At 38.5% G+C, this 18,050-nt stretch overlaps 1 protein-coding gene across 2 annotated transcripts; it reads left to right on the plus strand.

Annotated features, from left to right (window-relative positions):
- The first annotated feature begins 967 nt into the window (after nt 1–967).
- Nucleotides 968–10,919, plus strand: LOC124120084. Of its 2 annotated transcripts, none has more exons than XM_046482822.2 (4): nt 968–1,034; nt 8,425–8,667; nt 10,059–10,190; nt 10,805–10,919. In XM_046482822.2, the coding sequence occupies exons 1-4, from the start codon at nt 1,013–1,015 to the stop codon at nt 10,864–10,866; spliced, it is 459 nt and encodes a 152-aa protein (XP_046338778.2). In that variant the 5' UTR covers nt 968–1,012; the 3' UTR covers nt 10,867–10,919. The 2 variants fall into 2 exon arrangements, with proteins under 2 accessions (XP_046338778.2, XP_046338777.2); XM_046482821.2 differs by lacking the exon at nt 968–1,034 and adding an exon at nt 1,590–1,683.
- Nucleotides 10,920–18,050: the final 7,131 nt, after the last annotated feature.

Consider the following 18,050-nt stretch of genomic DNA (forward strand, 5'->3'; position numbering starts at 1 on the left):
CCTCTACCACTACCACCCCCACCTAATCCCACCCCAACTCTATCACTACAACCCCACCCAATCCTACCCCTCCTCTAGCACTGCCACCCCACCCAATCCCACCTCACCTCTACCACTACCACCACCACCCAATCCCACCCCACCTCTACCACTACCACCCCCACCCAATCTCAACCCACCTCTACTACTACCACCCCCATCCAATCTCAGCCCGCCTCTACCATCCAATCCAACCCCGCCTCTACCATTACCACCCTCACCCAATCGCACCCCACCCCTACCACTACCACCACCATCCAATCCCATCCCACCTCTACAACTGCCACCCCACCCAATCCCAACCCACCTCTACCACCCCACCCAATGAAACCCCACCTCTATCACTATCACCATCACCCACCTCTATTACTACCACCCCACCAAATCCCAACCCACCTCTACGACTACCTCCCCAATCCCACCCAACCTCTACCACCCCCACCCCACCTCTACCACTACCACCCCCAGCCAACCTCTACCATTACCACCCCACCCTCAATCCACCGATATTACTACCATTCTACCGCTACCGCCTCCATCCTACCCCACCCAGCCTCTACCATCCCAACCCAATCTCACCCCACCTTTACTACTACCACCCCAATCCAATCCCAACCCACCTCTACCACTACCACTACCACACCACCTCAATCCACCGATATCACTACCACTCTACCGCTACCGCCTCCATCCTACCCCACCTCTGACACCACTCCTCCACTCCGCCTCTACCACCATCCCTATCACCGTCATAAGCAACCATACCCATTGTATAATCAATCCCCAATTAATCCATTTATCATTAACTTTAGTTGCAGCGTTACGTGGATAACATTCCCCAAATTCATGCTGCCTCAAATTGCCCGAACACGTTATACGCAAACACGAAAGCTGAACGACGGCTTTGTTTACAAATTTTAACAACCTTTGACCTCAAACACTCATCACGTGACTGGCAAACCAAATTTCAACAATGGCGGATACAATATATCGAGGTAATATCTCGTTTTCGCAGCTGTACTTTTATTTCACCAATTTTCCTGATATATTGCTGACGAGTAGGTCAGTCTCACACAACGGCACACTGCACTCATTGACTGCCCAGCTGACAGCTTCATATTAAGAGCACCCTCCCACATCGGACAGACACGCACATGGCAGGGGAACGGGTCGATTGCTATGCAGTCTGAAAAGTAACATAATTATCCGTTGTTATGTCGACCTGTTATTCCACTAATTTACACTTATAAGTATAATATAAGACATGTCTATAGAACATAGATAGGCAGTTGCTTTAATTTGATATGCATTCAAACTTTCAAACATTCTTTGTTATTTACGATTTGCATTGTACTTAATGGGAACACACTCGTGTGCCATTCATCCTCACAGTTGGGTCAGGGTGCGCTGCTTTCTCCCTGCATGTTACCATATCTACATATTAAAGATTCAGCCGTGCAAGACATTATGTGCACTGGGCATGAAGAGAAGTGACTTGGTCTAGCTTTACCTTTGGAAATGTCATGTGACATTTAGCGTGATATTTAAGCCTTGGTTGGTATCCGATGTACGTAATAAGCACATACCTCTTCTACCTCGATACTACTTACTGTAGTACGTGTAGCCTCCAACCTAATTATTTGAGTAAGTATAGCCTCGATACTACTTACTTGAGTCATTATAGCCACGATAGTCAATACATGTACTACCTTTCCATGAGTAAACATGTATGTGATACGATTGAGGCGGTGACGAAATTTATCATTTTCTGAAATTACGGCAATTTGTAGCAGACAGACAGACAGACGGGCGGACATAACTATATTTCTGTACTCAAGGCAATATGTTATGTTATGTTATGTATCTGTCAACAATCTGTATACAGAATAGCAAAACAATCAAGGCTTATTATTGACACTAACAGAACTATGAAAGAGGTTCACACAACGAGTGGCAGGTTCCTTATTTTCTTAACAATTTTCAGAAAAAAACAATACACATTAGAGCCTTTGTGTATGTACACTACAACAGTCGCAGAAAACCTTTACCAGATGGATTATACGAAATATGAAGGGAAACATACTTCCCTTATGTTTTCGTATCGTTTACACTTCCCCAGCACAAGATACTTAACATGTACAGTATGACCACCGTGATCGCATTAACATGGTCTGTAACTAAATGCAGTCAGTTATGACTCCCAGGGTGGAAATGTATAAGAGATGGCTATGTATCATTGATTTATATATTTATTTATATCTTTATTCATATATTATTTTTTTTAGAATGCATAATATATGTTTTATACAAATTCATTCATTCATTCATTCATTCATCACATTATTTATTTATTTATTTATTTATTTAATTATGTATGTATGTATGTATGTATGTATGTATGTATGTATGTATGTATGTATGTATGTATGTATGTATTTATTTATTTATTTATTTATTTATTTATTTAATCTCATTAATTATCCAAAGGCGATATTGATGCAAATATGCCAAAGCATACATATCAACTATCAGCGTTTGAATATACTTTGAAAATGAAATACCACTTTATAAATTATATAAAGTGATAATCATTTTCATTATGAATTAAAACCAGGCTTTTGTGAAACAAAATTATTTATTTTGAAAATGTTATGTTGAAAATAGAGGATAGTTTTCGTTAAGATATTATATGATTTACATCATACATCACTTGCCGTTTACTATGGAAATGGACGTGATCATTGACGCTACCAAGAAAAATGTATCTATGGCTCAGAATCACTCGATGGCAGAGGTTTGAAATAGGGTGTCGGACCAATTAGGGTTCATTGACACTGGATTTGTCGCTCCTTGTAGCAGGCAAAGAAAACCAGAACAAAAATGTGTATCGCTGATCAATTTCATTACCGAAGTTAATGTTTAATTCATGTTAAATTAAAATGTTTAACATGTTAAAATGTACATATTGATATGCTACATTATATGTTCAAGGTGTTCAGATATGTATATCATATGTTCAAAGTAAAGTAGTTCCGACTGAATGAAAACAATATTACCATATCATGAACATCTTTTCCGAGCGATCGGATCAGGTCAAGTGAAAGTTTGTACACACATTCATGAAATATTATTTCCAGGCTCAACTTTTATCAAGATTATTTTACACAACTTACGATTGTTTTCTCGATGTTTCTAATCCTGAGCTATTAGAAAGTCAATTCATTTTAAACATGTTAGGTTCAATATAATAATATTTGTGAGTTATTTCCTCTCTTTTTCAAATGATGGACAGATAAACAAATAGTGAGAATCATCTCCTATGTCACACGGTTGGCAGAGTGGGCATTTTCTTGCAGTTTATGGTATTTTCCTCATCTGCCTGTCTCAACTGGTAAATTGTGATTGGGTGTCCTCACCTTTAGTGAAATTCTCCTAACGTTTTCATCTGTATCAACTAAATAGTTTTCAAAATTTAAACAATCACTTGTTTACAATTATGTAATGGATTCTTTGGAAGATTTATCTTTTGCAGCTACCCAGGATTGCAACTAGATATCATTTAGTTTATCCCTAACTATATTTTAAAGATAACCTTGGCTTTCAAGAGTTTGTGATTTGATCTTGACATAAAAGTTTTAATTTTCTTAAGCGCTTTATCTGTAAACACATCAGCATCGTGCGCTGACTCACTGCCAATTGGTTGTACAATGTTAATTTCGTGATCCGTTGAAATAAGTTGTATGTCTATGTAGGCATTTTTTATGTATTTGTCTGATGTTAGATAATCACATGTCTTCACCTTGTGACACGTATCACTGTTAAACATCTAAAAAAATATCAAAGTTTGACAAAAATGCTTTGACCAGACCAATGTTATCTATGCTACTTGATATCCATTTTTTTCTACGGGTAAACCGTTTATTAATCGCGACACATTTTTATTTTTTGTTTCAAATCAAGGTCATCCGAATTAAAGAATTAATTCAAATTGATTTTGTTTTTCAAATCATGGTCATCAGCATTGATAGCTCCCCACAGTAACACCGTTGATTTGATATGTGTATAATTCTCAGGATCGGTGTGCATTTCATAGATTGTTAAACGAATGTGTTTATTATCTGGCAGCGAACATTATTTCCACAACAGATGTAAAACACATGGTCTACAACGAGATATGTCCCAAGAATTTTCCCGTACAATTACTAGAAGTCAAAGGCACATTAAGTTAGCTTGTTTATGCATTCCCTTGGGCATCAATTGTGTTCAACTTCTTGCTGATCTGTTTATTAATTGTGATCTGTTTCATATTTAGATCTATGTAAAGAGATTCAGAGTCAAAACAACTCTCCAACGACTGTATGAGAACAGGGATGACTTCAACTTTCCAATAGTCAACTTTCCCTTAATGTCGAGCACTATTTCATCAGCTTCCGCCTTTGGTGTCTTCTGTTCACAGCGTTTGAGATACAATCGAGAATATTTTTTCTTCGAAGATTTCAAGGAGCATCATGCGACTCTTACTCAAAACTTGTTTAATCAGGGTTACAACATTCAGGAACCCATTAAAGCGGCCAAATGTTTTATAGTAGACAAGTGGAGAACATTTCCAAATTTGATGCTTCATTGACAAAAATTATGTCCGATGCGGTTCACCATTTTGACTTGTACCATATTTGACTTGCCTCTGAGAGTGATTGGGACGGGTGCCACTGGTGGGACATGATAGATACGCCCCCTTTTCGCGAACACCTGGTATCATCACTATGTAATAGTGGTCCATAAACACATACTCATGATATATTTGGAATCGTTCAATTGTCTCTGTTTTAGCATGTATTTCTCCTGAATATGGTAATGGTTTGTTTACTAATTTGTAACGCTAACTTCTTAATTGCATTTCATAGCGTATATCATATTTCAACTGATGATTATACTGCTCATATTTGTTATCATTTGTGTCTATGTTTGAAGTATTTTAATTTTTCTATCATTCTTGTCAATGAACATATATACATTATTGCCCTGGTCTGTATGGTATAAATAAACAAAGAGCAATGATATTTTACCCATTATAAAATCGTAGAAAACATTGTAGGAAATAATCAAAATATACGATGGATTTAAAACGCGGTTTTTAGTTTTCTTTGTCACTGACTATTAATAAACCGATATCAAATGTTTAATGTATAAAAGTTGCCTTAAAGTGTGTCTCAGCTACATTACTATCATAAAGCATACATTAGTTTGCACTGTTGAAAATCCGAGAACGTCTCCTTGGTATGAGGTAACGGTGTACGGATTTGCGCCTAGACGAGCATATGGTAATAAAGTGCTTGAAAATTAGTTCTTAGAAACGAAAGACATTATGATCAGAAACGATTATATGTTACAAATACTTTACTGGCAAGCTGAATATATAAATACAATTGGCCCAATATGACATCAAAACGCCAGCATGAAAAACGCGTCCTGAGTTTTCTTCATTGGCCAATTATCCAAAGAAATTCCTGAAATCTTCAGCAACAACTAAAAATATTGAAGTTCTTGACCCTCAAAATTAATCAACATTACCGCTTTGACTTACTGTCTTACCGCGATGTACATTATGAGTTGGTGTATATCTTTTGTATTAAATGCTTTACAAAACATGCATCATTAACCATTTTTTGGGTTTTCCTGAAATAATCTCAACTGGTTTAAATAAACCATTTCATGTACTCGTGTGTAACAATCAGCATGGGAAAAGAAATCAAAGTTGTCTCTCTACTCTCACCGAACACTGATCTGCTTGTAGACATGTTTTGAATATGTATATGCATATCAAAAACAGATCACACATGAATAAGAGAAAAACGATTCGAATTCATCAAATCTTCAGCAAGTCGTCTTTATAATTACATTTAAATGAAAGTAACACATCCAAGAAGGTGATTAAAAAATCCAAACATTCCCATGCGTAATAAGTTCAAAATCTCACAATTTATAATAATCCTTTTTTCACAATTTTAGGCATGGTGCCTTTTAAAGATTGTTCACTTGCAGCTATATAGGATTGCATTTGAGTTGCATTTAATATCAATTTATTCATCCTTACCTACATTTCTTTTCTAAGATAGCTTGACTTTGAACATCTTGTAATATCCATATGTAACTAGGGCCTTGTGAGTCACAAATTCGTTTCGTGCATGTCATCCATTATTTTTACATTTTCCCATTATATTACGTAATGTATACATATTGAAAGATAATTTAGATGTTTTTTTCCCAGACAGAAAGTTAGCATACATGTAAATAGAAATATTCTTATATTGAATAAGTTAGAGAGATGAGATTTTCCAAGTTCACCATATATAATGTTATTTGGAGAACACTTCTCTGACGTCAGGTGTTTAAGAAAATAAAAATGATTAGTTTCTGTGAAAAGAATATTTTAAAATACACATATCTCACTACCGTAGAGAAGAATTAGTTTAACCATGGCGTCAAAACGTCTTAGTTGACATTCAATTGACAAATGTAATTTCCGCCCTTGGCACAGAATATTAATTTTGCGTCGTACAAGTAAATTTTCAAATTGTATGCATAATAACACCAAGGTATTTATATGATCCCACGTGCTCTAATGTCATTTCACCCACTGCTTTAGTAATCACTTTTAGACCCCCGGAACACATTACTGTAGTCTTGGAAGTATCAATAACAATCCTCCCGGTTTTACCATACATATCAAATGAGTCTAACGTATGTTGTAAATCCTTTGCATTTGATGCCAACAGAACTCCGTCATCTGCATACAATAATGTATAGTTATAACATTCTCTATTCGATCATATAATTTATCTTAGTCTTGAGTCAAGGTAATTTAGGAACAACGCAAAGAAAAGAGGTGACTGTTGACTTGCAAAAGACTTACATGAGATGAAGTTTGTATGATTTCTATCACAAGAAATACATGATTCTATTTTATGATAAATATGACGAATGACTTGTACCAGGCGGACAATTGACTTGACTTTGCATGTGTTTGTGACGGGTGCTACCGGTGGGGAGGACACGCTCACCTTTTCGCGCATACCTGGTATCATCTCTATTTGATAGTTATTCATAAACACACATACATACGACATAGTCGGAATCGTACAATCGACTCTACTTTAATTTACGCAAAGATTTCTTTTGGATATGGAAAGGGTTTTGTCGATTTATTTATTTAAAATGCTTTTTCGAAATCAACAAAATAATTTCTTTTTCCCCACTTTCATTATTTTACTATAAGCTATATAAGGTAAATATATGATCGCTGGTACTAGTTTCCTTTCTAAAACGTGCTTGAGCTTCAGATCAGATTAAATTTGTTTCAATAATATTTGAAAACGGGTATTTATAACATTTTTTTCGATTCCCTTTATTCCCAAAGATTGTCTTGATAACACCTGTTTGTCATTTGCCTGGGATGATATGGCGTCGAGATCTATAATGAAAAAAAGTTGTACATATACCTCCATGAATACATCAATGGTGGTTGAAATATAATTGTTGAGGATATTATCAAGTCCCGGAGCTATGTTATTGTTCAAGAATCCATCACTTTATCTCTTGTTATCACACTGTAAGTACTGTGTTGTCTTCAGCGTTTATATTCTAAAAGTTATCGACATATAAGTCATCTGCCGTTTCCTCGTTCATGTTTTTGAAGAAATCAAATAATAATGTAAGAAATAAAATAATGAGGTTAATGTTCTCCGACAATTTTTGCGTACAATTCTGAATACTTTGCAAGACAATTTCCATATCATTTACCAGCATTCATCAATGATTGTTATTCTGGAAAATGTATTCTGTATTAAATGCATCACGGTTGTCATTTGCCAATTTTAATTTTCCTCAAATAGTCTAACCCAGTTACAACAAACCAATATATATATCTAACAATCAGTATTCATGATTAGACCACGCATGCAATAGAGATAAATATTAAAGTTGATGGAATAAAACATGTTTTGAAATCCGTAGTATGCTGGCATGATGTTTTAAAATAACGCACAACCATTGCTCTAAATATGAAATATAACCCAAAAAAAACAGGCTTTTGTAATAGTATAATTATAGTATATCGATTGTTGATTGTGTACTTCTATTTATGGGTAACACCAAACGATGTATGCATGATACATAACAAATATATTCTTTATCATCTTGTTGAAATATACAGTGTTCACGTTATAGCTCATCGTTATTCCGAACATACTATTGTAACGATAAAACTGCACCTGCAGATACAATTGTGCAATTACACCATCCCTAACATATGAAAGGCAATTGTAATAAATAAAAACATAAAAAAAGATAAATATTGTACGTTCAAAATTAACATTTCTTGACCAGATCCTGCACCGCGCTGGACAATCCTCCACCCAGAGCACTGGACAACGGCCGAAGTAGCAGGATGGGTAGACTCCGTCGCCAGGGCAAACAACGTGGGCGAAGAGGACCATCACATGATTAGCCAAGCCTTTGAAACAGTGACTGGAAATCAGTTGATTGCAATGAAGAGAGGAGACTTTATCAACACCTTGGGAAATACTGGAGAGTTTATGTACCAAACCTTTAGGACCATGTTTATAGCAGGTATATTTACATTTACGTAGAACACATACAAATATCAACAAAAAGGAACATTGTTTCTCCTATGACATATTATTCAAAGTGACAATCGATAATTGAGACGTGATGATTTTCATTGTGTGCAAATCTTTCAAATATTATCTAATATATTTTTTAAAGAAATACTGCACAGAGATGGGTTCAAAAGGAAAATGACCTTTAACTTGAATTTTTTTGTGGTGTTAGTAAGAAATTATTTGTTTTTGAAATGGTAGTTGTCTTGAGGACTGCAAATGTTGCTGAACCACATGTTGCGACAGTCCCATCTGGAGTACAGTAAACTACGTTTATAACGAACACGCTTATAACGAACTGACGGATATAGCAAACTTACTTTTTTGTCCGACTAATTGCTGTAGTTATGTTGTATATATGCTTATAACGAACTACGGTTATAACGAACTTAATTTAGTGGTCCCTTTGAGTTCGTTGTGTACTGTACAGCGGTGGGCAGGTCAGCCCAAACGGTTTCGTTTTTTTCTGTTAACATTTGATGACCGAAAGACAAATCGACGTGTCTCTTGTAAAAGCCACAAAATCATTTCCGTAATTATATGCAATCACTGCTAAAAGCAGAGTCCAATGTACGATTTCGAGTGTCATAACCTTGAGTTTATGAATCACTACATCCCCTGCATTTCATACGTATTCCTATTACATACAGCTGAAACTCCGTGATATTACTTTTACAGCGGTCAAACATCACTCACTCTCTCTGACAATTATTGGGGTTTCAGCCAATGCAGCTTATACTAATCAGAATATGGTATCATTTAGTGTTATTTGTTGATTGCGACAGTATTCTGTTTCGAACTGTACGTATGTGGTCACCTTGTGGCGATGACTGTACATTGAACCGCTATTTGGATAAATGAAACATCTTACGTGTGTGTATTAATATCACGGTAAAATGATCGGCCTTAATCTATGCAAATGTTCTAGTGACGGTTCTATATTCGAAAATTGTATTCGTAAACGTCGCATCTTTTTTTGGCTCCGATCAATTAAATAAATCAGGTAAGTCGAGTTTGTGCCCGAATCATGTAATATTTGTTTCATCGTTCAGGTGACCCTCTGGACTTTATTGACAAATGTTAAAATTTACCATTTTCTCTCTACCTTTACCAATATATGCCCCGACGGTCTTAAAAAAATACTCGGGGTGCTGGGGTAACCTAGTGGATAGAGCGTTCGCTCGCCAAGCTGAAGTTCCGGGTTCGATTCCCCACATGGATGCAATATGTGAAGCTTATTTCTGGTGTCGCCCGCCATGATATTGCTGAAATATATAGCTAAAACCACTCACTCACTCACTCAAATATATGTTTATGTTAAGTATTCCTTTTCTGCTGCAGTTCCAAATCTCGATGACAAAGGAATAAAAGATACTCGATCTCTCACACCAATATCAGAAAAGACGGACTCAGATAGTTCCCCAGAACCAGATCCCGACTCCCGGCAAGAACAACATTCGTCCCAGCCCACAGGTAGTGCCAGTGACTATTATGCTAACTTCAACATAAAACACACAACAATGCTCAGTATATTTCGATATAGTGTATCGGTGGTAAATTGTATCAATAGTTGACAATTTATTGTACTGAAATAACTGTGTGTTTGTTGTTGAACGAGTACCAGACTACCCCGTGATTGATATTCTCGAGGTACGACGACAAAACATCAACCAAGTCTCCGAGCTGGACCACCGATCCATAAAATCCATTTTATGACCAACAAAGGTTTCTTGGGACCAGTACTAACCCACAATCCCCCTGGAGTTCTTATTTAAGATGTTGATGAAAACGATGATAATTATTGTCTATGAGGAGCATTGTTTGATGATAATGATTTTGATTAATTGATGATGGTGATCGGTGTAGATGACGACTGATGATTGTGTATTTTGGACTAGGATGATGATGAGAAAGAGGATGAGGATGACATATTTTTTCTTACTATAGATATGTTGATAATTATTGATTATGATTGATAATGATGGCGTGTGTGATTGGCTGTGAAAGTGCTGATAACTGATGATTGGGAATGTGGATGATGAGGTGTTGAAAATGGCGATGACGTGATTTTCTGTTCTACATTCCAGCATCTTCTCACCAACCGGAACATCGCGAAGGAGGCAACTCGACGATTTGCTCTCAGAGATGACACAAAATGGATCATAGAAAATAACCAATTTGAAATAAAGTAGCCAGACTGTATCATATGTCTCAATGTGTTTCACTTCAGAAGACTATGTTTGTTCCTATCTGATAAACGTGTCGGGGGATAATCATACTCCATTATTATTAGGTGTGCTAGAAACCTTTTATCATGGGTCTGAATCCGAGTTCGCTCTGATAATGTTTCTAGGTTTGAAAGCATGATGCTGTCACGATACCTGCTTACCTTTCACAACAAGCTCACACATCGGGCTATAACTGAAATAGTATGTAAAACAGCACAAAACACAACTTACACTTCATTCACACTCTTGATCCATTCCAAGTCGGGCGGTTGGCTGGTATAGTTGTTGTGCCGAACCCTCGGGTTCGATTCTCATTTGGTACAACATGTGAAGCCCATTTCGGGTATTACCCGCCGTGAGATTGCTGGAATATTGCTAAAAGCGGCGTAAAACTATATACACTCACTCACTCCATTCCAAGTCACTATATTCGATGTACACAGGCAAAAATGCGCTGGTATGAAGGAATGCTACATTTCGCTCGAATCAGCGATTTTATATAACAGCGTGAATCAGCCTAACTAGTGATGGATGTTGTTTGTGTGTATTTTTTTAGCTTTGTTTGTGTCAACTAAATGACGGTGACCTGTAAGTAAAATATAATTGAGTCTGGACCAGACAATAAAATTATTGGTATTGTGAGCGAGCAACGCTGTCGGGTTACGATGTCACGGAAATTAAAGAAGTCACCGATCCTGACCATCCGATCTCGGGGCAGTCGGGTAGCCTAGTGATTAAAACGCTCACTCGTCACGTCGAAGACCCGGGTTCGATTCCCGACATGGGTACAAAGTGTGAAGCCCATTTCTGGTGTCCCCCGCCGTGATATTGCTGGAATATTACCAACAGAAGGCATAAAACCATACACACTCACTCACTGACCACCCGATCCATTAAGTCGCCTCTTATTACCAACATATGGCCAATTGTAACCCATAATCCCCACGGCGGAGGTATGGTGAGAGTGTAGGCAACGTTACACGAAATCGGGGTACGGTGACTAACTGATAAACAGTCTGACAGCATGGTCACAAACTGATAATTGATGGTCATATTCATGCACACAAGCCTTCATGGATTCCCATTTTAGTCTCACTTACTCAAAGAACGGCATCATTGAGGGTGTCGGAAAGATGATAAGCATCCTCATTCCACTGTTCCAAAATAGGCCGTTTGTCTAAAGGATGCCATCGACCGATAACCTGAAGACATGAGGTAACATGTGACCAAAGTACGTCACACGACACCCGTGTTACAGCTATTAGTTAGGTCATACATGTATAACAACCAGTGACGCTAACAATAGCACAATGACGTAAGCCGCGATTTGGGATTACCCAGCGTTTGAAGTGAACGTTGATGGCAACCTTTAGGGCAAAGCTGAAGTAACCAGTTACACTAAGGCGTACTATAAGATAAGTTAAGATAAGATAAGATAACACTTTATTATCCCAAAGGAAGCTTGGATTACATGAGCATTATTGATAAAAATAAATTGTCAATGCAAGAGAATAACCAACCTAGATTTTTTGCCGAAACAGATTCCACTTGGAGAAAAAGGCAAATAGCTGTGGAAATAATATGAATGGACCCCTTAAAAGCAGTGATGACACTAGGTGTTCTCGAACAGGGTAAACATATCCTGCCCAACCGGTTGCACTCGCCATTAATAAAATTTGCATAAAAAGTAAGTTTTTATTGCCTGACGCAGCACAGCAGGACTGCCGCCATGCGACGTCAGCCTGTAGACAAACCAGACAATCAAGTGACACACATACAGATAATTAAGAGCACCATACATGTAATTAACATAAAATGTGACACCAGCAAATAAATGCTCAACAAGTATTTATTACAAAGCGTATTATTTGCTTTATTAACTATTTGCTGTTCATAAATATTGCCGGTGTCCTGAAGACAGATGGCAATGAGTTTTATTTGCTTTGTTACAGACTTGAACAGTTGTTTTGTTGCCAACAGGCATGTTTCCGCACCATTTTGAACCAGTTTAACCACATCGCCCCTGCTTCTGCAGAACAGGGGGCGGTGAGGCAACCAAGTGGTTAAAGCGTTCGCTTGTCATGCCGAAGACCCGGGTTCGATTCCTCTTATATATATTTTGTGTGAAGCTCATTTCTGGTGTCCCCCGCAGTGATATTGCTGGCTTATGGCTAAAAGCGGCGTAAAACCATACCCACTCAGTTCTTCAGAACCGAACTAAACAGCCTTAACTATAGGACATGTACACTTAACGGCAAAAAGTACCTGTTATCATGAAGTAATAAAAGTGTCATGTGACATGGACTGTATGAATTTATTATCTTTTACCTGAGCAGGCAATATACTTCTTTTCAAGGGTGAATAGATGCTGTTTAAAAACGTATTAGGGTCACAGAGAACACTGTTCTTCAGATATCTAAATTGCGTAAAAAAACAAACGCATTACCAATCATTATTAGCAGTTTGAATTTGAATTTGAATTTGATTATATTGTGACGATAATCTTTAAAAAATCAGTGCATATCTTAAGGCGCCATAAAATATTCTCAAAATAATATTCTCGCAATATTATGAGGTCATGACACTCTTTCATTTCCTTGTGTGTATGCCTTCTGAGGGACCATTTATATATTCCTACTTTGTTTCCTCTGCTCACGGGACAGAGGGAGTGACCACGATCATAGGCAGTCATGTTTATGCAAAGGGAATAAGCATGTAAAATCAGAAACAAAAAAACCCCAAAAAACCCAACTTTTTCCGATAATACACAGAGAAGCAATGCTATGTTCTGTAATTCAGCATTACAGTCTGGGCGCTTCTGAAATGCGCCACTTCACAGTGGACATACATTTGTCGTTAATGGCAACGAGGAATATTTCAGTCCTAAATACAGCATCATAGTCGGATCGCTACTGAAACCCTCTTCTTTACATCGGGCATACACTTGTTTGTTTATAGCAACATGGAAGATTTCAGTATGACTGCTTAGGTGGGTGAGTATACATATATTCATGATGATATTAACCCGTTTATATGATTCGATAATCTGGACATATGTTCATCTGGACAATTGCTCTACGACAGGTGCTGTCTGGACAATCAGGGACACCTGGTGTCATCACTTTTTGATTCTGAATTAAAAAAACATGCACATGATGTTGTAGGACTCGTTTCATCAGCTCTGCTTTTGACAGAGATTTTTTAATGAATGTGGAAAGGTTTTGTACATATTCCATACTCATTTGGGATGTTTGATACCTCAAGTATGTCTTGAAGGGGAATTTTGAAAGATTTTTTCTGGATTGCTATGATATATTATCATTGAGCGTGGTGGGATAGCCTACTGGATGAAGCGTTGTTTCCCAACTGTATATAAAAACAGACATTTAAAAGGATTTTGTTTTATTTACATAAGACTGATTTCTATAACGGCATGATAAATATGACCGATACAAAACAATAATTGCTGAAAAAATAACAAGTAATGTTGATGCACTTCATATACATGCTCGTCTAATTCATGTGGCGATGGGGTACCCCCACCGGTTAAAGCGTTCGTTCGTCGTACTAAAGGCCCGGGTTCGATTCCCCGCACGGGTACAAAACGTGAACCTAATTTCTGGTATCTCCTACATCGATATTGTTGGAATATTATGTCCCATACGTGCTCTATGTGGGAAAAGTCAGACACATGCCTGGCCATTGCATTCTGGTGATGATTTGCTGCAGGAGGGAGTTGCCTCGGTGGTACTGTCCGGGGACGCTTCCACGGACACTTCCAGTGGCGCCCTGGCAGTCACAGTGATCCCGTCGCATATTATTACGGATCATCCTGAAATCTGCCATGTTGCCTTACGTTGACGTTCACATGACGTTCGTTAGGACGCCTCCAAACACGCCCATGCCTATCCAGAAAGTCCAAGGTGATTCTGGACTCATTTGAAAACATTTCACGAGACAATCGGCGATTCCCCCAGTTTCTACGCTATAAAGGCCATTGGCGTTTTGCTAGAATGTGTCGATTTGTCGATAGTGGTACAACACGTAGTCGACGAGAATGTAGCATCTAATCACAGAGAGCGGAAGGTCCGGGGTTCGAGCCCCGGCCGCGTCATACCAAAAGACGTTAAAAGATGGTACTTGTTGTTACCCTGTCTGGCGCTCGGCATTAAGGGGCTAAAACAAGGACTGGTCGCCTCGGAGTCAGTATACTGTGTCTGAGTGGGGTATTCATGTTAAACTGCGGCATTGTATCTCAGTGAGATAGCACTATAAATCGGTATCAGTACGGACTAGTACATTTTACCTATCTATCGCTGAGTTTTTCGAGTTTGAAGCATACCAATACCCCTGAGGCGTTCATCACGTTGTCGACGATGCATTCCCCATCTGATCACAAATACTGCATTACAGATCTGATCACCTTTTACTGAAGTGTCAAAATCAATAATGATCCCCTACCCATGTGAAAGGAGGAATTTCATGGTTCACGTGCTATGTTTCGGGTGTGTTGGGGCGTTAGGGTTCGGTTCCGAAACCGTTCTGTCACAAGTGGTAATTAATCGTGTGTGTGTTTGAAAGTGCGTGCGTGCCTGCATGCCTGTGCGTGCTCTGTGTGTATATTGGTTTGGCCAGACTAAGAGCTGATCGAAACCAGCTCACAATGTATCCGCAATGCCATCACACTTGTACATAATGGACCGATACGTTCATTTAGCCTCCAAAACGGGTTTTGTGTACGTTACGGAATGGGCCGCGGGGACCCGAGAAATTCTTTCGTCATTCGTGACCAACTCGTGTTATTCCGGGACAAGCCGAACAGCGACTCGTGCCCCTCTCATAGCCATTTTCCCGACCGGGTTCCATCTCAGCGCAAACGGGCATACCTAAAACAATTGTCAACTCGTTGCGTTATTATATTATATATATATTATACATATTTCAGATACGATTCAAAGCACACCGGGACGTGCGGAATTATACAGTATGATTGAACACATTTAACTGTGTCTTGTGTATATTTTTAGATGCAAGATATATGTAAAATCAAAAATTATTTCCGCGGGATTCTTTGATGAAGAACTTGAAATCATACGCGTATTCTGATTGGTTTGTCGTATTTTCGCACATAACATTCATCGATAGGGGGACGAGTCTTCTTGCAAGTTACGGAAAGGGGCGATTGGTGATGAACAGTTCTTTCGTTTCTTGGTACAAGGGAGGTAATTACGTGTTTCTTACCTTATCAAAACTGACAATGTTCATATATTTCCGTGCACTTCATGTACTTTATTAACCACGAAATGTATTTTGCAACATGATTTTCATTTAAAGTAAATGTCGTGGAGATATTTTGCGCAGGTTCGCAAATCATATTTTATCATGGAATAAACGTGTGAACATTTACTTACCAAAGCGGCGGTAAAATCTAAACCTAACACCACACTGTTGAACGCCTTTTAAATTTCAAATGAATATTTTCAATCGCAGCTTCAATGTGTTCTTGATGCCCAACAAAGTAATTTTCTTCAGTAAAAGGGGCAGCGTAGTATACAACATCAGGTAAGTAGCGGTGTTTGTTGGAACAGTCGTCAGAAAGCCAAATCAGTATTAGTTCTTGGCAAAGCGTGGGCGGACATTCATACTTATCAACCGGATTTGTATTCGACATTGAGAAAGGAAGTGATCTTTAATACAATTCCTTTTTACCCTATGTGGGAAGACTTGATCTAGAATGAATGCAGATTACAGTTCAGCACAAGGATATCGGAAATTATAGAACTAAAGTCAACTTCTATAAATACTTCAGAAATAGCTACATTCACGCCTTAGGCAATTCATAAGTCCAGCATTTATTTATGGACCAGGTCTTGTGGCAGTGGTATGATTTGAGGCATGTGTCGGCCATTAACTATTTGCAATGTCTATATTCCTAGACAATCAAGCTGTCACGCGAGCAATGTGTAATGAGCGCGGTCGTCGGGAAACTGACCATTTCTTGGATAAGACAGACTGACGTTAACTGTCATTATGTTTGAGATCATTTCTGAATATATTCACGACCTCAATGCTTTTATAATGGTTTTTATAATATCTGACAATCTATTATGTAATTATGGAATACCGAATGACAATCTATTATGTAATTATGGAATACCGAATAGATAAATGTTCTTAGTGTTGGACGGCTGGGTGGCCGAGTGAGTAAATCGTTCGCTCATCACGCCGAAGGCCCGGTTCGAGACAACATAGGTCGAGCTAAGAGCAGTAGAAAAATCAAATTAATTATTCAATGTGTGGACAGGACGAACTATATTTTTATTCATTTTAGAAATAACTGTGTACAGACTATGATGGTGAGTGATGCCAGGTTTGGTTTGTTTGTTTGTTTGTTTGTTTGTTTAACGCCGCACTCAGCAATATTCCAGCTATACGACGGCGGTCTGTAAATAATCGAGCCTGGGCAAGACAATCCATTGATTGACATCAAAAGCATCGATCCACACAATTGGGATACGAAGACATGTATCAACTATGTCAGCGAACCTGACCACCCGATCCCGTTAGTTGCCTCTTACGACAGGCATAGTCGCCTTTTACGGCAAGCATGGGTTGCTGAAGACCTGTTCTACCCAAGATCTTCACGGGTGAAATGGGAAGGTAGAGCAGGGCTGTTGACTTGTATTTTTGAGATAAGTTCCCTCGCCAGGTGATGTAGTCCTGTAAGGGGTTGTTGAGAACCCCGGCGATTGAAGCGATGTCCCCCGACGTGATATGTCTTGGAGTGGAGTAGAAGCAACCATACTCCGTACACAGATTTCCCGTCATGAAACGACGGTCAGATTTTGAAAAGTCCACCACAGTTTGTAGATGCTTGATCGAACTGACGGGTACGGCTTTGGCGCTCTCAAACCAGAGATCATAATCAGAATTGTGGACTCGAACACCTAAAACATCCTGGCAACCAAGACTCACAATTTTCGAACAGGTTACATAATCGCGAAGCTGTTGCGCATGTTGCAGTTGAGAAATTTGCCGCTTGTGCGAAGTAATCTGAGCGCTCATTGGTCTGGACATTGACTGGCACCCCTCTCACTGGAATCAG

Source organism: Haliotis rufescens, unplaced genomic scaffold, assembly GCF_023055435.1.
Source record: "Haliotis rufescens isolate VD_foot unplaced genomic scaffold, xgHalRufe1.0.p SCAF_6, whole genome shotgun sequence".
NCBI classification, from domain to species: Eukaryota; Metazoa; Mollusca; class Gastropoda; order Lepetellida; family Haliotidae; genus Haliotis; species Haliotis rufescens.

Bases quoted from the DNA above. Each gene is read 5' to 3' on its own strand.
- LOC124120084 (XM_046482821.2), top strand. From the start codon at position 1,605: ATGTACGTAATAAGCACATACCTCTTCTACCTCGATACTACTTACTGT. The intron at 8,668-10,058 runs GTATATTTACAT...TTTCTGCTGCAG, and splicing joins TAGGACCATGTTTATAGCAG to TTCCAAATCTCGATGACAAA. The intron at 10,191-10,804 runs GTAGTGCCAGTG...TCTACATTCCAG, and splicing joins ACATTCGTCCCAGCCCACAG to CATCTTCTCACCAACCGGAA.